The 21,101-nt window shown below is 46.1% G+C and overlaps 1 protein-coding gene across 26 annotated transcripts in view; it reads right to left on the reverse strand.

The window, feature by feature from the left end:
* MACF1 (microtubule actin crosslinking factor 1) overlaps positions 1 to 21,101 on the reverse strand; it is a 353,302-nt gene that overhangs the window by 61,870 nt on the left and 270,331 nt on the right. The window contains exon 1 of one of the 26 annotated variants that reach the window (XM_045981963.1): positions 594 to 4,324. The exons of the other annotated variants lie outside the window; for them this stretch is intronic. Coding sequence (XP_045837919.1) covers positions 594 to 4,169 — 3,576 coding nt within the window. The 5' untranslated portion in view covers positions 4,170 to 4,324. Of the gene's footprint in view, positions 1 to 593; positions 4,325 to 21,101 lie in introns of those variants that run through there. 26 annotated transcript variants of the gene reach the window in all.

Here is a 21,101-nt window from a genome sequence, read left to right on the forward strand (position 1 = left end):
CACCCAGCCTGTTCCTATGAATTCTTTCAACTAACCAACACAGCTCTGTGGAAGAGAAATGGAGAGAGTATTGACAGTGACTGAAATCTTACACACTTGGTGTTTTCCATGGGTTATTTCATTATCCTCACAGGATTTTGCCTTAATAAATGAGCAAACTGGAGATTCAGGACATCTAACTAACTTGCCAAGTGCAAAGAAGTATCCCAGTTCTCTCCCAACCTCAGTGCTGACATCACCGATTAAAGAACAGATTTAGGACAGAACATGATCACTGCCATTTTCAAAAGCAGAATCACCCTTTCCTGCTAATAACCTTTTCCAAAATATAAACCAACAACTATTTACATCCCTGTTTTCTTTGGGTTTGGCTTATCACTGAACAAAAAAACAGTAGGAATTGTAAAGTTTTTCACCAAATAAGACGTATTTTCCCCATAATTGCAATAGAAAGACCAGAAAAGCCCAGTGCCCCCAAAGAGAACCAAAGAAAGGACTATCTGTGTCCTTTTTGATCACTATTAAGTCAGAGAGAACTTGCAAATATCACTTTACTACCCAGATCCTTTCCCAACGAAATGAGCAACAATTACCTCATTTGAATTTAATCCATCAGTTGTAGCCAGAGGCACTTTCCCATGCAGCACTGTGCCAGTCACCTCTTTTATTCCAAATCCTGGGGAATCAAGGTCCTCCTTGATCCACATATCAGCGGGGGAAGCCTCCTCTAGAACAGGAGTTCCTTCTTCTGAGATAGGCACTGAATCAGTGTGGGCAGTATCTCCCAGGAAGGGTACATCAGCAGGGAACACTTCCTCCATAGCAGGCACTCTATCAGCTGGGGCGAAAGGCTTCTCCAGGGTTTGCGCTCTAACAGCTGGGGCTGCAGGCTCCTCTGGGTTGGGCTCTCTAACAGGGATAGGCTCCTCTGGGGTGGGCGCTCTAACAGCTGGGGCTGCAGACTCCTCTGGGGTGGCCACTCTAACAGCTGGGGTGATAGGCTCCTCTGGGGTGGGCGCTCTAACACCTGGGCCTGTAGGCTCCTCTGGGGTGGGTGCTCTAACAGCTGGGGGGATAGGCTCCTCCGGGGTGGGTGCTCTAACAGCTGGGGGGGTAGGCTCCTCTGGGGTGGGCACTGCAGCAGCTGGGGGGATAGGCTCCTCCGGGTTGGGCACTGCAGCAGCTGGGGGGATAGGCTCCTCTAGCGTGGGTGCTCTAACAGCTGGGGGGGTAGGTTCCTCTAGGGTGGGCACTGCAGCAGCTGGCATAACAGATCCATCTGGGATGTCATTCCTTGTGGTGGGCCCTGCAGCAGCTGAAGCAGCCCCCCCTGGGGAGGGCTCTACAACAGCTGCTGCATCCTCCTCCAGGATGGCCACTGCAGCAACTGGAACAGTCCCTTCAGAAGCAGGCACTGCAACAGCTGGGGCAGCAGCAAGGATAGCCTTCTCTACAGCGACAACTGAAGGAACTGGGACATGTGCCTCGATGGCGGCCACCGAAGCAACTGGTACGTCTGCCTCTGGGAAAGGCACTGCAGCAGCTACAGCAGCTCTCTCTGGGACAGGCACTGCAGCAACCGGGACGTCTTCCTCTGGGACGAGCACTGCAGCATCTAGGGCATCTTCTGTAGTGGGCACTGCAGCAGTTGCGGCAGGCTTCTGTGGGAGGGTTATCCATCCCTCCAAAGCTGGTTCTGTACTACTAGCCTTGGTAACTTGTTCCTCCAGAAGAATACTCGGTAATGATTCTGTTTCACTCATTTCTGTCTCCCCGCCCTCCGATGACGCCACATCCAGTGTGGGCTCTGTATCGTTTACAGCTTCCACTCCATCGCTGCTATGTCTCAGTCCACCAGCCAGCAGGGGCAGATTCAGAGTATCTGACTCTGCGGACTTCCTCTGGAGATCCTGGAAGATCTGCTCTGGGAAGGCTCTGTGAAAATGCGCTGGGGCTTGGTCCTCCAAAAGCTTGGCTGGGTAACCCAGCTCTTGGACCTCCCCATCCTCATCACAAACTTTCTCCTTGGACAATTCACAAGCATCCACGTTTCCCAAGGAAGTCAGACTGTTAGTTTCTTGATTAATAGCTCCTTTCTCACTTTCCAAGTGAATCTCATCTGTTAGTAAATGTGAATCACATGAGAACACCTCTACTTCAAATCCTGAGGTAACATCTGTTAGTTCATAGCTAAAAGCTAAACTGAGGGGGAGCCTGTCCACACACTCTTCAACATTCCCCTCAGAGTGACTGCAGTCTACCTGGGACAAACTGCCATTTTCTTTGGCCAGCTCAACTACAAAGCCTGATAAGTCGTCTTCCTGGGAAGCCCTGTGATCAGAGTTGGGCAGTCCTCCTGGGTCCAGCTTTCCCAGTGACTCCAGATCAGCTGGGTGTCTGAACTTAAATTCCCCTGCAGTGTCGGGGCTAGAAGGCACTTTTTCACATTCCTCCTCACTAACTGTGGAAGTGTCTCCTCTCCTGATATCAGAGTAGACAATAAGTTCCACAGCATTAGGCACCTGAGAAGAATCCAGGGCATTAAAATATTCACAATCCAATCCAGTATCAGAGTCTTTTACCCTTACATTTAAAAGGCCTAAGTGTTCTTCTTCTTCTAAGGTAGCCCCTGGAAAATGACTAAGTACAAGTGCATTTTCTGCATCCTGGGATGGGGCCAGCCCTTCAGCAGAGGCTTGACTCTCCAGCTCAGCTAGAGGAGTTACTCCTTCTTCACATAAACACTCCTTTTCAAGTTCGAGAAACATCTGCACTGAATCTGTGTCAGAGAGCTGCTCTGAATCAACAGGACCAACAGTACATTCTAGGTCGGAAACCAGACCCTCCAGCCCCTGAACAGTTCTGTTTGTCAGCTCCCCTATAGCACTCTCACCTGTGAGAACACAACTGTAACCCAGAGGTGTATCCTCGAGAACAGAAGCCGAATGGTTCTTAGCTGACTGTGGGTCATCAGAGCAACAAATCTGACCAAGAGCTAGGTGGTCAAAAGTTCTCAAGACAGCAGCTGAGCAATCTGCCCCATCCTCTGCCACTGCTACAGTATTTGCTTGTTCCCTTTCTTCAAAAATATCAGCCAGGCTGTTCTTTTTCTCATCTGCCGTTAGAAAAATCTTTCCTCTTTCTGACAGTTTCTCTTCCTCCCACTCCTCTTCAGCCTCCATCATGATCCATCGCTCATCCTCCTCAAACTTTAGCTCAGACTCTGTTTTCTCTCTCAGGCTGGGAGTTAAGAGAATATGCAATTCTGGATCCAGCAGCTCTTCACTCAGGCAAGGAGAGAGAGGTGGCATTTCCACAGTGCAGGCTGCGTCCCCAAGGGGGTGCTGCTTCTCGCTGAAGCCTCCCTTAGCTAAACTTTTCATGGCTCTGGGCCAGGTTGCACTTGAGAATCTGTGTTCCTGCATTACATCTGTGTTACCACTTGCTGCTGCAGCTTCTGATTCTAGACGCTGGAATTCACAGGGAGAGCGCTCACTGTGCGGCTGCGATCTGAAGTCCTGGCACTCGCTGCTTAAATTTTTCACATCCTGCGCTTCTGGAATATCTATGGATTTGGACACATGTTCCAGAGTCACTGACCCTGACTGAGGTTCCCTGTGGTCCAAATGACCAGAACTTTCTGTTAATGCAGAACTGGATTCCTTCTTCTCTTGCAAGGAAGGATTTGAAGCACCAGCTTCTGAAACCTCACTGAGAGAAGCTTCTATTCTTTCTGCAAATTCTGGGAAATTGGGTGGCATGAAGGACTTCCACGATCTCCTGTTAACATTGTCTTTGCGTTCTGCATGTGGTCGCCTTCTGGGTGGCACAGGTGCTGACTTCTGTACATCACTGCTTAACTTTAGTGCATCAAATATTATTCTCTCATCTAGCTTTTTGCCTTCTGGGGCTCTAGATTCAAAAACATTAGATGCTGTTCCTAATGTACCGTTGCTGGATATAGTACTTCCTTCCATCTTTTCCATGGTGCTTTTTGATGTCTGATTGAGCTTTGACCCCTGGTCAATTTGTTCATTTATCCTCATTGTATCATATATAGATCGCTGTGGAACATAACAATCCTCTATATAGCCATCCTCTTCCTCTCCTTTCCCCAGGCAGGTGGGGTTCTGCCTTAAACAGTCTGGCCTGCTGAGTGGCTTACCCATACTTTTTCAATCAAGATGAAACATCAACCTTTTAAAAGTTTTTCACCAGTTACCCAAAAATGCATTCTGCATAAGTTAAAGATCCTTTTACACGTTCACAACTGGGGACCACCAATTGGATTTGCCCCCCAGAAAAGTCTGTAAGTCCAACTCCGAAACCATACTGGGAGAAGCTCTAAGAGAAACAGCTTTTTCCTCACAGGCTAACAGTCTCATAGCTGCAGACAGTTAAGTGGTATAATTTAGTCAACAACCATAAAATAGTTCCTTGTATGGCTTCTTTTGAGTATGTGTCTTTTAAGACCACTGGTCTAATTCAGTCAGTAAAAAGCAACAAAAAAACCCATTTGATATTGACAAGTCTTATTCAGAATCTAGTTCCACTCACTTCTCACCCAGAGTTGGAAGAAGCTTTATACCAATTGTGTCCTTTAATAACAATGGCACAGCCTCCTCAGTCTTCAAGTATAGCCCAAGCTCCTAAGAATTCCTTTCATTTTATCCTCAGTTCCAGTCTTGGAGAGTCCAGCTGGTCTGAATTAGCCATTCGTCCTCCCTAGTTTGGGTGTTTGCATTTGAACTGGGCTGGTCGGCGGATATTCCTGCAACTTTAAACACAGGAAGTCCTTCATTCGGGGCCAGCTTGGGGCTTCCTGTCTCCAAAACATCATGGCATTGTTGTGGCTCCCAGAACAGCCCTGCGCTGTGGCCGCAAAACAAGGCGAGTGGAGCCCGGCGCCGGGCCTTTGAGAGGCCGGCAGGCTGCAGCAGCGGCCGAGGGCCGGTCCAAGGGCTCGCTCAGCGCGGCCCACTCCCCCGCGCCATGCCGCTCGCCCCGAGGGCCAGGGATGCCTCACCGCAGGCTGGCAGGTGGCTCCGGGCCGCGCCGGCCTCCAGTCCCGCGCTCAGGAAGTTAGTTTGTCCCTCCGGCAGCTGAGTCCCGCGTGCTGTGGGCGCCGCCTCCCCCGCCGCCGCCAGTCCCCGGCCCGCAGTCGCCGCGCCGTGGGCTGCATGTCAAGCAGCCGCCTCTATTCTCCGCCGTCGCTGGCCCCACGGCCCCGCCGTCCTCCCCGCCCGCAGCTGTCACGGTCCCGGCATGCAAACTTCTGGCTGGGAACAAAAGGCTCCGCTCGGGCCGGGCGGGGACGAGCCCTCCTCCCTCGAACAGAGCTGCCCGCTCGCCCGCCGCTCGCTGCAAGTGCTAGGCTGGCGGGCGGCTCTCCTCCCCCTTCCCCGCGCCGCGCCGCCGCGCCGCCCTGCCCGGGCAGCCCCCCTGGAAGCCCGGGAGCGCTACGCGGAGAGCCAAGGGGAGGAGGGCGGAGGCGGAGCCGCGGCGGGGTGGCGGGGGCAGGGAAAAGGAGCTACCCGAGCGAGAGGGAGGGGGCGCCGGAGAGGATTGGAGGCCGAGGCGGCAGGGGCGGCGCTTCCGCGCGGTTCGGGACCAGGGAGCCCGGGCGCCCGCCGCTCGGCTCAAGCCCACGCCCACCGCGCCCCAGGGCCCGAGGGAGAGCCCCGCCCCCCGAGAGGGCCCGAGGAGGGGGGCGGTACCTGCGCCAGGCTCCTCCGCGCCGCGCAAATCCCCTGACAAAGGAAAGCCCCGCCCTCCTTCCCCTGGCCCGACCCCCTGCCGCCCCCGCCGCGTCCGGACCCGCTGGGCTCCAGGCCCAGCCCAAGGGCGAGCGAACCTAGAGGGGCGCCCTCGCCTCCCCACAGCTAGCGGGTTCTGGCAGGGGCTGTTAGGGGCCCATCTGCCGGCGGAGTCGCGCCGGCTACGGCGGGCCGCACGCATGGCTCTCGGCTCCAGCTCTACCACCAAAGGCTGTCCTACTCCCTCCAATGTCACCTTTAGCGCGCCCCTGCGGGACCAAGAACACTCTACCCTTAAACCCGGCACTTTTCTGGTGTCCGAAGGCATTCTGTGAGGCCAAGTTATTGGGTGAACTGTAGGCACCTTCTCTCTTTCCCTTCTCCCGTACATCAGGTCTTGGTCCATCCTCCCACCAGAATCTCTGCTCGCAGACTTTAGAGGTGGCAATGATCGAGGAAGGGGGGCGGGGCGGTGGAGATGCCAGCAGCAGAGACCCACGCCCTAACACCTGGGCTTTTTTATTGCTGCGCACTCCCAAGGAAACCTGAACCTCCCTGGAGCCAGCTCAAAAGCATGCGTCTGTATTTCAAGTCTCAAAACGGAAAATACGAGAGAAAAGTGGTCCGTATTCCCGGCCACAGCTTCTTGGCTTTTAGAAAAGCCATCTAATCACCTGGTGACTGTTAAACCAGGAAAGTACAAAGGGCAACCCAGAAAACTGTCCAACAGAGGCAGCTGCATTTCTGAAGGCGTGCAATACTCTGCTCCCTTTGTGATGGTCATTTTCTGATTTTATGAAGGAAAAGCAACAAAGTCTACTAAAATTTCTGAATCTCTTTTGAACCATGTGGTCAATATAGATGGTTAAACTTATGTAAAAGTTATTTCTATCCTTTACACAAACAGTGAGTGAAGCCAATAGTTGGCATATGGAGATCTGGCAGTGAATCTCTGAGCTGAGCCTCAGGCTTTACTCAGAGAGCCAGAGAGGTCCTTGGCAAAAATGAGGTGTGGGCTGAAGCCTATGATCAGAATTAAGCAACTAAAGGGGTGCCTGCCTGGCTCAGTTGGTAGAGCATGTCTGCCACTCTTGTTCTTGGGGTCATGAGTTCTTAAAAAAAAAGAATTAAGCAACTTAAAAAAGACTGCACTGGCAAAATGTGTTATACTCCACTTCTCCCTTCAAAAGAGACTGCTGATCAATTCTGCCCTGTCAAATCCAAAAGGCTATCTCCTCATCTGTAAACCGAAGGGGAAGGGGATAGACTAAATTGTGTCTTGATAGCCATTCTAACTTTTTGTTTAGTTCTAAAAGTTTTAAAGAAGCCATACCAGAATCCTGAGTCTTCCTGGTCCTATACTGTAAGACACTAGAAACCCTGTCCCTTGAAGAACAAACAAGAGAAAGAACCAAGAATTCTTGACCTAGAGAAAGTTCCAGGCAATGTGATCAATGTGAAGTATCTGAAGGGCTGGGATGTGGGAGGAAGGAGGCTTGTACTGGCTGTCTCCTTTAGCTGGCACACTAAGATCCAAGGGCGGATTTGAAACCAACAAAAAGCCTTCTCACAGCCATTCAAAGAATAAAGTGTCCCCTAAAATGATGACTTTCCTGACCCTTGAGGTGTTTGAGCAGAAATCCATACAATCATTTGGAACGGATTTGGGGAAACAAATCTTCTATCAGTTTGTCAGGGTGAATTTTAAGGTCCCTTCTAACTCTGAGACACTGTGATCCTAAGGTATGATCAGCCTGCAGATCTGATACTTAACACTTCCGGGAATCTGGGTCTTAATTTTCCTTTAATTATTCAGTACAACTGGAAAAACCTTGGGAAGGCAAGATCAATTTCACTAGCAAAACTCCCTGTCCAAATACACTCACTTAAGTGTTCAGATATCATAATAGACTGTTTAGTGTGCCAGGGCCCCTCTGGTTGGAAGAATCTGAGGAATTCTGGCTCTCGACTAGGGTGGGTGGTTATTCCATTATAAAGAATGATCTTGATGTGGAATCACAAACTTCATGGCCAGAAATTCCTTTCCTGTTTCCTCACCCAGTCAGGTGCCAACCAATTCAGTCTTCTTAATCCCTCCCCATATCTATCTATTTACCTTATTCTCACTATTCTGGCCAAATGCTCCATATTGTGATATAAATAAACAGAGCATTTTAACAATTATGAAGTTCAAATTCAAAGTATTTATTGGCTTAAGTTATACTCTCTGACTACAGTGTTAAGAGATTTATTATAGAGAAATCTCCCCAAAATTCAAACACAGTCTATAGAAAGGATTACATAAAGTTGCCCAATTTTCTCCCCCACCACAAAAAAAGAAGCCAGAGAGTGCTATCTGAGTGCACTGCTCCTTTTTTATCATCAGTATGTGTTTAGGAAGAAATCAGGAGAGGAAGCACAGGGCTCTTTCCTCCACATTTTTTTTTTTTTTTTAATCTGTTCATGAGTTTCTCTTTAGTTTTGGTATGTGGAACTCTGCCAATAGCCATCTCAGTGACTGAAATAAATACCTGATATAGCTTTCAGCCTCTTGTTACCCTGATAGCTCCAACAAAAAAAGCATCTGTTCATTTCACATGCTGTGTGTAAACTTTTTAAAAGACAAGTACAGGGAGCTCCTGAGAACCTCTTTGGATGCTTCCCCCATTCCTGTAACCACAAATATAAGTGCTGAAGCCAAATTTCAAATTAGTTTCCAGTTAGCTGATTACAGAGTTCAAAGAATTCTCTACTTATTTTGAGATTCCTAAGAACGAAATTTGGTGTTGGATTTTCTTTCAGTGAACTTAGAAGAAAGGACAATCCTGATCCTTCCTGCTGTCTTCTTAATTAAAGACAGCTGGGTGGAGTCTCCTCACACCCTAACACAGTTCCCTTCCCAAGTTTTGAACCTGACATTTTGCTTTTGCTCCCGTTGTAAACCACCAGCTTCCTAGGACAATCTGGAGAACCCAGATCCACACTTCCCCAGATTCTTTAATGCCTTTTTATGCACCCCTCTCTCTTGGAGGATTAGTTCTGATTAGAGGAGGATACAGAAGACTGGTTATATCTTGCACATTTTAAATCTACAAAATGCCTTTCATCTTAGGCTCACTAGACTTTACAAGCATTTATTTAGTGGCAAGTGGAAACACCACAGTATTAGTCTGTACCTGTTGGGCATCAGTAACTACCATCCTAAGGTGTTTTTATTACATAAAGATGGCTATGGAGTGGCTCATTAAGCAATACAACATGATGTGAAGCTTCTTTTAAATAGGATACTAAGGATTTTGATGCTCTGTGAGCTCACATGTGTTTCCAAACCCATGAGAAAACTTTCCACACACACTGCAGGAACTCTCATGACCCCCGTAAACCCTTTCCTGCTTGCAGACTTTCCAAAAGACAGTGTATTAATCCCTCTTTTAGCCACTCGCCAAGATAGTAATGACAAAAGCACCGGGCCCTGCGAATTAGAAAAGTCTGGACAGAAGAGTAGAGGGAAGGAAGGTAGGGGGAATCAGGGAAGGCTTTATGGAGGGAATTACATTTACTCACTGGGATATGGATATGTAGAGATGGTAAAGACAAGATTTCTAAGTGAAAGGCTAGAGGCAGGGAGCCTACAGAAGCAAATTCAAAGTCAGCATGGCTTACATACAGTGAGTATGAAAGGGAAAAATGAGAGGTCAGAATGGTAAGTAGCTCAAGGCCAGTTCACCAAGGCCCTTGAATGCCAAGCATGAATTTATGCTTCTTTATTCAGAAAACCATTATGACATTGAAATTTACTTATTTAAACTTACCAGGGGCTCATAAGAGTTACTCAGTGGTGTGAGGAAAGTCTCCCAATAGTTTGGGACTGGTGCTCATTAAACTGCCATTTAATATATGTGATATATGTGATAATATATGTGATCTCATTTTAAAAATCCAAATTCTTAAATTAAAAACAAAGCTTGAGGTGGTAAATTTACTTGTCCAAAGTAGCATAGCTAGTGAAAATCCAGGCTCTTAAGATTTGAGCTTATGTTTGATAATACTGCATTGGTTTCTTTTTTTTTAATTTTTTTTAAAAGACTTTGTTTATTTATTTTACAGGCAGAGATCACAAGTAGGCAGAGAGGCAGGCAGAGAGGAAGGGAAGCAGGCTCCCTGCTGAGAAGAGAGTCCGATGTGGGGCTCGATCCCAGGACCCTGGGATCATGACCTGAGCCGAAGGCAGAGGCTTTAACCCACTGAGCCACCCAGGAGCCCCCTGCATTGGTTTCTGTACAGAATAAGCTGTAGATGGGGAGACTGAAGTTGGAGCAATTAGGAGGACTTTGCAGTTTAGTCAAGAGGTAACAAAAGCCTGAACTCATGAAAATGAGGAAGGGAGCTGTGAAGGAAATCACAGAAACAGAATATTTGGACTTCAAAGCTGACCAGACAGAAGGTAGAGGTTAAGGGGAAAATAAAACAATGCTATAGCATTACTCTTGTATTCCTGAGGGCATAATTGTCCTATAAAACAGCAGTAGAGGGGAAGAAACTATTTGAAAATGTAAACATTCAATTTAGAGTATACTGAGTATGAAGTACTCAAAGGCAACCCATGGGGAGGTGTCCAGAAAGGCCCCTTACACAAAAGATAGAGGTCTGGGGTAGAGATACAGATTTGGAAGCCTTCCCCCATAGAAGAATGAGGGGGTGGACATCCAGGGATTAAATGTGGGTTAAAAGGGAAGAGGGCAGATGACCGAATTTTAGACCACATACTTGGGAAGTAGGAGGACAAACCAAAAAAGAAAGCAGAATAGCACCCAGAGAAGAGAATGGAGAGAATACCATGTCAGGAAAGAAAATGCACAGGAGGGTTTTGAGAGCAAAGAAGCTATGATGTTAAATGCTGCATAACAAACAGATGAGGAGGACGATGAGTTAGACAAGACTACTAGACTTGACAACTAGGACATCAGTGCATAGTTCCAAGAGAACAGTCTCAGTGCAGTGATAGCAGCTGGATCACATTAGTGGGTTAAGGATAAGCAGTGGTGAGAAAGTACTGATCCTCCCTTCTTCCTGAGACTCTGTTCATTGGGCTTCCATGACATGATGCTATCCTGATGCTATCTTTTTAACTAGTACTTCTTTGACCTTTGGGTTCCTCTTTCTGTCCTCTTAAGTAATTTCATAAGATGTAGCCTTGATTCTTTTCAACTTGTTCGATATTTAAAGGGATCTACTATGTGCTCTAAATTATGCCAGACACCAAGGGAGAAATGATGAGCAATATGCGGTCAGGAACCTATATTCCAGTAGGGGCGGCAGACATTCATTTTAATTCACTTGCAGTAAGTACTCTGAAAGAAAAGCAAGCAGTACTAGGAGAGCATCAGTCAAGGGGGCTTGATCTCCAGGCTCAGGAAAGGCTCTCCTGAGAAAATGGCCGTGTGGGCTTTCACTTGGTACTGAGAGCAGTATACCTGCTCCAGGTTTGCAGGACTTCACAACTTTCGCATATTAACAACTTCACAAAACTGCTTGGTTATTTCTACGAAACAGGCCTTTGGGGTGAACTGCCAAGAAACATTGCTATAGGGGTCCTTTTTCCAATATTAGAAAAGGAGTTAGGATAAATAATTCAGAGGGAAGAGATTTATGAAAACTGTCTCTTCCATTTTGTTACTAAAGCAATTCTTACCATCGATTGACAACTAACCAACTTTGGTTTGAACGTAAGGAACTGGACCCAAGTCAGAGCTTTTCCTTTGGGAACAAACTGCAAGATGACAGAGACATTAAATGGGTCACTTAGATAGATGCAATGAATTCAAGCTGGAGGAGGTCTCGGAGAAGTTCAATTCCTTTGAATTCTTAGCATCCTCTTCCCTTGACTCATATATACATAAAACCAAATATTAAAAACATTTCTGCTGAAACTGTGAAGAATTAAAGCTTTCCTGTAAAACTATCTGGATCTGGTATATATATGCTTGGCAGAGAGATTAATTATATCTGTGTTTTTTAAGCTGCTTTTCTCTGAAACTAAGCTGATACCTTTCCCCCCTCACACCTCAATGTTTTAATTAAAGATTGATTAATATTAAGAGATATCTCTCCCAAAGATGCTGACTTAGTAGTTGCCACTGTGTGGCAACAGGTGAATATAACATGGTCTATGTTAAAAGCTAATTAGGCCAAGGACCTTGAGATCATTAAAGCTGATCTGATGGGTAACTCTGAGTTACTGAGGAAGTCACTGAGCTGGTAATGGCTTCTGGTTAATTCTGGTTAATGATATGAAAATAACACTGATTTGTAGAACACACAAGCCAAGGTCAAAATCGTCTCAGAAAAACATGCTCACTGCGGGATTTTGATACTTATAAGTTAACAAGTTAATGAGTAAGTAAGCATATGTATGTATGTGTGCATCAAGTACATTTAAAGTTGTTACAAGTCATGACCTATATTGCCTATATACTGCAACTCTAATGTTAGAAACCAGCTCTATACTTGTTCCCCACAAAAACTGCTCAGGAAAGCTGTTGTCCATCCACCTGTTTCACTGCTGCCACCAAGCTAATTTTACTCTACCCTCATAATCTCCATTTTTCCAAGAAGAGAAAGAACTAATCTAATTGGGTACTGGGCCTTAGAGCAAATCTTCTGGAGAATAATAATCTCTAGGCACAAAAGGCATAACTTCTTATTAAAAAGATTTTATAATATTCTAATTTGTATGCCTGGATACTTTTTTTTTTTTTTAAATAAGAGATTATAGGGGCGCCTGGGTGGCTCAGTCTATTGGGCGTCTGCCTCCGGCTCAGGTCATGATCCCAGAGTTATAGGATCGAGCCCCACATCCAGCTCCTTGCTTGTCAGGAAGCCTGCTTCTCTCTCTCACCCTGCTGCTCCCCCTGCTTGTGTTCCCTCTCTTGCTCTCTCTGTCAAATAAATTAATAAAATCTTTTAAGAAAAAAAAATAATAAATAAAAATAAAAATAAGAGATTATCATTTATTGAGCACTGAATATATGCCTAGTGCTTTCATCTACATCACTTCATTTAACTCTCATAAAAACTCTAAAGGTAACCATTTCACATTTTATAGTTAAAATAACTATACAGAAAGGTTAAGTGATTTCCCCCAAGGTCACACGCAGCTAGTAAACAACAGCCAGAACTCAAAGCTGGGTATTTCTGACTCAGACTCATTCCTTTTTTTTTTTTTTTTTAAAGATTTTATTTATTTATTTGACAGAGAGAGATCACAAGTAGGCAGAGAGGCAAGCAGAGAGAGCGAGAGGGAAGCAGGCTCCCCGCCGAGCAGAGAGCCCGATGCGGGACTCGATCCCAGGACCCTGAGATCATGACCCGAGCCGAAGGCAGTGGCCCAAACCACTGAGCCAAACTACACTAAGTTGCATGCAGTATGAAGACTCTTCCTAGCGGTGAACTAATCCGGCCAGGGACAATGACTCTAAAGTGATGGGTAACAACTACAAGATGCTATTTCAGGATCTGGCTTTGGTTAAGCACAACAGAAGTAGCAATTTCTTTGTTTTGTTCAGGCTAATATCAAGATGAAACTGTGTTCCTTTAACATATGCTAACTAGTAAAGAAGGAAGAGAGCCCACAGGCAAGGAGAGGTGAGGAATCTAGGCTAGGATTAGAATTTCTCAGGATTCACAAGGATTTGCCTCAGGTCTTGCAAAGTAGACAGCATTTTGAATCCCAGAGCTCACATGGCTTATGAGAAAAAAGAGCACTCATCTAGTCAGTCATATATTCACTAATCTTCAAGTACATGCACACCAATATGTTAACTACTTCTAGGGACACAAAAATGAATTCACTGAGATTAGAGATGGGACAAATGCATAGTATCAGAAAACACCAAAGTTTGGTAGTCTATGATAAAGGCCAAATGAGTTACACACCTTAAGTGGTTTAGGAGAACAGGAGAACAGGAGAAGTTGTGAGCTGGGTAGATCAAGGAGGCTTTGGGGGGCAGACACAGGACTTAGACCAAGCCTTGAGGTTTGGGTAGAAATAGGCAAAATGTATAAGGAGGGTTTGGGATGAGTGGATGGGGTGGATGGGTGGTCTATATAGGAAATAACACTGGAAAAATAGTGGGGATCAAATATGGAGTTTCCATGGCTGCAGAAGGAAAAGACTAGAGGCACAGATATAGACCAGTTCTGAAGGAGACCATAATTGAATCCATCAGATCAGATGGCTCCTACATTGGTCTGGGTGAAGGATAAGCACCCACAGAAAGAAGGGTGAAAATAGAACCTAAGGGAAAAGCACCTTGGAGGCCCAAGTTCTAGAAGCCTACAGGGTAAGTTGGTTTTTTTCCGTGGGAACTATGTGCGTACATGCTTGCTGTCCAATCAGAGAAGCTCTCTGCATTCCTAACAGAGGATCCTTTGTTCCAAACAGCAAGGCTCCAAAGAGACGAAGTCTGATAAAATCACACTGAGATCAGGACTCCCAGCTGGTGCTGGGGCTGATGCCATTCCATAACACACCCTACAGGAAGCAGCTCGAGATACACAGTTGATTGATTTCCACAGCAGGAGGCTTGTGGCGGGGTGGGGACTGGTCAAGTATTAAGAGAATTCTTTAGCCACTGACTCAGATTAGTTCACCAGGATCCTGACTTTATCCAATAGATCTGTGTAAGTCACTCTCCGAACTAACACTATTTTAACTTATTTTTGAAAATAAGGGAGGAAAACCATGAAGCTTTGCCAGGCAGTGCAACCTTTTGTCAATTAACTCTTGTCATGGCATCTGAAGAGACGGAAAAAAGTACCAAACCCCCACCTCGCTAGAAGTGGGATGAATAAAATGCTAGTAGCAGCTCCTCTAGTTGTAGCAGTCAAAAATGTCTCTGGATACTGCCAAATGTCCCCAAGGGGGAAAACTGCTCCCAACTATTGGTTAAGCATGGTTTTTGGTACCAAATCTTTCTAATCCCAGTTCTAATAGTCACTTGCTGTTGGCTTGAACAATATACTATAACACCTTCAAGTTGCAGTTCTCTTGTCTGCAACTGAAATTTTTTTTTTAAGATTTTATTTATTTATTTGATAAAGAGAGAGAGAGAGATCACAAGTAGGCAGAGAGGCAGGCAGAAGAGAGAGGGGGAAGCAGGCTCCATGCTAAGCAGAGAGCCCGATGTGGGGCTCAATCCCAGGACCCTGAGACCATAACCTGAGCGGAACGCAGAGGCTTAACTCACTGAGCCACCCAGGCACCAATGCAACTGTAATTTTAAATGTCTGATTGATGGGGGATTATGGTTTGAGCTTGGACTTAGGGTGTCTCTCACCGGGCTTGCCACCACACATCAATGCCACTGCACTCCCTTGCATAACTGCACTCCCTCCCATAACACACTGTCCCCCCATGAGGCCTGGCCTGGAGCAAGTGCTCAGTAAGAACGAACTGAAAGGAAAAACGAGCCCCTTCCTCCCAACCCCCACCAAGGGATCCATGGACCATCACCATGCAGCACTTATTCTTATCCTGGAGGGGCCAAAGTTCTGAAAGGTCCATGTTTCAAATCACAGTGTTAGTAGCAGGAAAACAGCCTGTGAAGGCCTAGGGAGTAAGTATGTCCCATTAATCTTCCACAGCCAACACCAGAGACTGGTATTTGAAGAGCACTTGGTAATGATAGTGGCTAAGTATTAAGGAAGGTGGGGAGGGAGCACATTCTTCCCATAGCTAGGTTTCCCAACCAGGACAGCTGAGACTTGGGAAGAATCCATTTGGTAGGAGATAGCCCTTTGGTGCAGGATGTTTTGGTGCAGTGACCTGACACGACTCCCCATGGGACTCATTTCATTCCTGGTGAACCAACCAACCCTAACAATAAAGTGCTCTTCAGAGCAACTCATCACTTCCTAGAGGCTCCCTGTTTATGCTATGGCCCATGTGCCAGCCAGCTAGCTTGAAAGTGCCTGGGATTTTTCTGAAGCTACAGCTGAGGACTAGGCCAAGGTTTGAGACTGGTTCATTTCCAGACACAATGAGAAACGGTCCTATTCTGCAAGTCTGTGCTTATCTCAACCGTGTTCACTAATCGAATATTCAACAATGAAGGTAAGTTCTGCATGGGGTGAATTCTAGTTTTTCTGGAAACATATTTTTCTTCCTTCGTGTACAAGATCATATGGTGAACCTCAGTTGCAAATGCTATGTGTTGACACGATCTGCAAAGAATTTCAGTAAACTAAAATCAAACTGCTCAGTCCTTTCTTTGGTTGCTTTAAAATCTTCCCTTGCTATCGAAATTTCCAGACAGATTGGGGGGGGTGGTTTGAAATCCATCAATGCTTTCTTGACGAGCTTCCATTTGGTTTTACTACCTTCACTGAAGGGTGAGGCTCCTTTAAGATGATGTAATGGCTGCAATCTTGGGATTTTGCTTTGTGATGCTGTTATTTAAAATACTAATGGGGAGGGGCGCCTGGGTGGCTCAGTGGGTTAAGCCGCTGCCTTCGGCTCAGGTCATGATCTCAGGGTCCTGGGATCGAGTCCCGCATCGGGCTCTCTGCTCAGCGGGGAGCCTGCTTCCCTCTCTCTCTCTCTCTCTCTCTCTGCCTGCCTCTCTGCCTTGTTGTGATTTCTCTCTGTCAAATAAATAAATAAAATCTTTAAAAAAATAAATAAAATACTAATGGGGATACTGTAAAATGGGGCTGGAAAGACTTCAACATGAAGCAAACCTGAAGTCCTTAAAGGCACCTTCTTCACCTTCTACCCACCCAGTTGCTACAGTGAGGGCTGAAGAATTATTACAGAGCAGTGGGAGTCTTTGGGTGGGGTGTTGAGGGAGTGGTCTCTGAAGGGTTATAAATATCAGCAGCCAAACTGTGAGTTCCTGGGCTGAGGAGAGCAACTGACAGACCATAGTCTCCCCTTAAAGGCAGGGAAGGAGGAAACCTCCTGAAGTATTTCCACATAGGAAGTTCCTCCTCTCTTTAGAAATGCATCAACCAAACACCTGCATCAACAACTCCATGAAAAATAAACTGCTGATGCCAGGGAAAGTGCCTATGAAATTTTAAACCAGACACAGATTAGTACCAGCAAAAATCAGGAGTCCAGGGCTTGGCCTAAAGGAAGGCTGACTTAGAGGCAGTTGCTGCTACCACACAGTCTTCATCAGATTAGGAGAAGGTGTCTGCTACATAAATATTTAACTTAATCAACCAGCACCTTTTCCCGCTGAATTCTAAGTTTCCCACATGTAGGTGGCAATTTTCTTCAAGGCAGTGGTTCTCAACTGAGAGAGATTTTTGCGTTCCAGGGGACGTCCACCAATGTCTAGATAGGCATTTTTGGCATTTTTGGTTGTTACACTGGGACAGGGTTGCTCCTGGCATCTAGTGGGTAGAGATCAGAGAGGCTGCTGAACATCCTGCCATACACAGGATAGCTCTCCACCACAAAGAACTATCCAGCCTAAAATGTCAAGGGCATTCTCTCTACTGTTCTAGGGCATTCTCTTTACTTCCTTGGACACTCATAGTTCCTATTGGAGTAGCCTTGTTTAAGGAAGGAAGGAGGTAGGAAGTAAGGAAGTAAGAAAGGAAGGAAGGAAGGAAAAGGAGGAGGGAGGGAGAGAAAAAACCAAGACAGGCCAAGGGTCAGCACAAGGCAGGAGCGGGGCTGCCTACTCAACTTATCTTGCTGTTGTAAAGCTGGAAATACTGAAACTTCCAGGTGACAGACAGGTCATACCAAATGTGATTTCTTTTCTTTCTAAGGGCAGGTAGATAATGCTGATCTTATTTGCTTTATTCTCTAGTGAATCTAACTGGCAAAACTGAAGATGGGCTGATACTGTCTTTGTAATTGTTTGAAAGGCAGGGAAGTATCTTTGTGCAAATTGGTAGTCTTTCAGCTCCATGTCAAGCCCTGTCTTCTAAGAGTTTCCACGTGTACTCAGAGGGAAGCCTAAACTCGCCTTCCATAAAGAAAAAAAATCAAAGATTTACAGGGCTTTCTTGTTCTGGTGTTCTGGTGGGATACTGAGGTCTCCAGACAAAGGCTGTAAGCACGTGCAATCCCTGACCCTGGGCTCTACTCAGCCTGAATTAGGATTGAGGACTGTCCTAAGGAAGCCTGCTCCTTTACCTACATCCCACCAGCCCAGCCTCAAAGGCAAGGAAGGAAAAGACGTAACAGGCTTGGGTGCTTCCAATGCACCATTAGGCAAAGTGAACCTTTGTGAGAAACCTATGGACCCTAAAAGGGTTTCCATTTTTCCCACTTGTTCTTTCTTGTCACCAAGTGTGGCATACTGAATCTGAAGCCTGGCCCAAATACACAGTAAATATAAATTAACACATGAAGGGGCGCCTGGGGTGGCTCAGAGGGTTGAGCCTCTGCCTTCCGCTAGGGTCATGGTCTCAGGGTCCTGGGATTGAGCCCCAAGTTGGGCTCTCTGCTCAGCGGGGAGCCTGTCCCCCCCACCCCCCCACCCCTCCCCGCCTGCCTCTCTGCCTACTTGTGATCTCTGTCTGTCAAATAAATAAATAAAATCTTCAAAAAAAATTACCATATGAAATACAGAGTGCAGAGTATCCGGGTTTCCTGATGCTGCTCTTGATGCCCAAATCACCACCTACTTCCTGACTGAGAGGCCACTGTGGTTCTTGAAAAGAGGGTGTGTGTGTGTCTGTTTCTGTATGTGTGCGCGCATGTGTGTGTACAGGAAGGGGTTTGAAAGTTTGAGACTCAGAATGATCTCAATTCTTGACTACAAAACTGGCACAGGGAATTTCAAAATGAGGAAAGCCTCTTGTTATCATCAGAGTTACTAGATTTCTTTGGCTTGAGTTTCAGTGAAATAAAGGTCCCTCCTTTCTTGTTAGTGTCCTGTTAGGCACATACGATTCCTTCTCCTCAATAATTACTGACTCTCTTGTTCAGGAAAACAGAACTTCCTGAAGAGATTAGCCAACTTCTTTTCCTTCCAGTTTTCTGAAAACACGCTCAACATTCTCATTTGAGATTTCTGGAATGACTGAATCCAGTAAAGCACCTAATTCAGGAATTTGAGGTTTTTGCTTGTTTAGAGTGGGAGAGGACTCTCTTCCCATTTGATAGATCCTCACTGGCTGACCAGATTCTATCATTTATTCAGAAGCAACTGATGGGAAAGCCTTCCCTCAGAATAGTGACTTTCGTTTTTCACATTCATTTAAGGAGGAAATAACTTTTCCCACAAGCTGCCTTTCTACGCATTTCTCAGCACTACTGCACCGTCCTAAGTAAGCCCGGGGTTGTCCCCAGACCTGACTCATCTGTCTTTTCCACCCATCCGCAGTGGAGTTAGCCAGCTCAGGGCAGAGCCCACGTTCCTGTCTATAGACTCATATCCTCTGCTCGTCAGCAGATTCTGTGCTGAGAGTGTGGTCCCACCACCGGACTGGATCCCAGGACCCTGAGACCACGACCTGAGCCAAAGGCAGACACTTAACTGACTGAGCCACCCAGGCACCCCTCTGGTTTTGACTTACTAAAAACACTTTGACTTATTAAAAACACTTCGAGTCTGAAAACAGAGTCACGCTTTATGAATCTTGTCTGCTGGTTTAGTGATGGAAGATTAATCCATTGCTGGATATATAGAGCACATTAACCCAAAACGCAATACTCAAACCACGAAAATGACACAGTCCTTAGAATGGGTCCAAAAAGACCTTCCCTTTACTCACCCTCTAGGGGACTGTAGAGCTGACACACTGAGCTTTCCCTCTCCCATTGTTTTCACTTCCCATGAGCTCAGCAGGAGTTGAGCCAGGAGAGTGCTCCTCCCCTCCTGACCGAAGGCCTTTGTTGGGAGGAGGCAAAAACACTTCCCAAAGCCTTTGACTTTATAAGGCGGATCTGTGGAATCAGGCTTCTGATTTGCGCCCCCAACTTGAGGAGGACACACACAGGGCACACAGCTCCACCACCCTCTTTCTCTCTTTTCTTCCAGTCTTGCATTTTGACACCACTCCCCTGCAGAGAAACACACTCTGAGGTGACCAGCTCATTAGTGTCTGGTCCCAGCCTTCACAAGGTATTGGTAGTGAGAGGCATATTCTTAGAAATCAGTGAAACAAATATGCTACCGTAAACGACTAAGCAGACTGAACTCTGAGCACTTCCAGGCTACATATATCGGCTACAAATAAAATATGGTAATGGCCAGTAATTTCTTAAAATCTTTCAGTTACATCAAAATTCAGAATGTTTCTAGCAACCAAGGATTAGATAAAAAGGAAATGATTAGTCGTCCTCAAATCCAAACACTCTGTATGCCTGCCTATGGACTCTTTTTTATATTCCAGCTTGTATTTAATGCAATTTTAAGAGGCTTGTTTACTTCATTTTCTAGCTCACTGAAGATGAGAAGCAAGGGAGAGACTGCTAAAGGCAAGCCCAGTGATGGCATTGAGAAGTCACTGCAGGAGGGAAGAATCCCGGCTAGCCGGGGAAGGGGAAAAAAGAAGCTACACACACACTAAGAAGCACAAAACAAGAACTTCAATACCCCACTCAACCTACACAGACATTTAGGAACATTCAGTACAAAGCAGCCCCAAATGTCTCTAACATCCTTGAGGATATCCCCATCGGAGAGAACCGCATCATCTTTTTACTAATGTTAACCTGCACTCATCAAGGAAAAGGTCTGCACGACATAGAAGATTAGGCAAATAAGATTTAAAATAATTCCCATGTAAATCAGAATCTAGTTTGATAAAACTATTTTGGAGCCCAAAGGGATACGCTTCAGTTTTCTAAGAAATTCATTTAGTTAGTTAGACAGTTAATCCTAAGTAACCCAGAGCCTAGAGGGGACAGTCTCTCCTTGGAGGCGCTTACAGTGGAAGAGGCAGGGACACCACACGTGATGAAGTGAGAGAGGCCTGCCTGCCCTGGGAATGGAGGTGTGGGAATTTCCAAGAGGAAAACATGTGGGCTCCTGGTTTTGAATTTTCCCTTTCTCCCCTCTCCTTATTTGGGGCCTCAAGAATCCCCAAAACAATGACTTGTCACTCCAAAGTGCACTGTCTCCAAACACTGGAAGGGGCCTTCAGCCAATGTTCCGCTTCAGAGCTGAACATCCCCTAAGCTGAGGGCCCTTCCGAAACAGCCACCCTTCTTTACTTGGTCTTATAACTTTTCTCAGGACCACGGGGCTCTGACCTGGTGTCAACACCACCTCTCCATCCGTGTCTGTACTTGAAAGAATCCTGACAGGCAGGGGTTTTAGGGAACAAAGAGACTCTGATGGCAGGAGTATGACGGTGTACGTGGGAATAATTAAC

This window comes from Meles meles, chromosome 1, assembly GCF_922984935.1.
Source record: "Meles meles chromosome 1, mMelMel3.1 paternal haplotype, whole genome shotgun sequence".
Classification (NCBI taxonomy): domain Eukaryota; kingdom Metazoa; phylum Chordata; class Mammalia; order Carnivora; family Mustelidae; genus Meles; species Meles meles.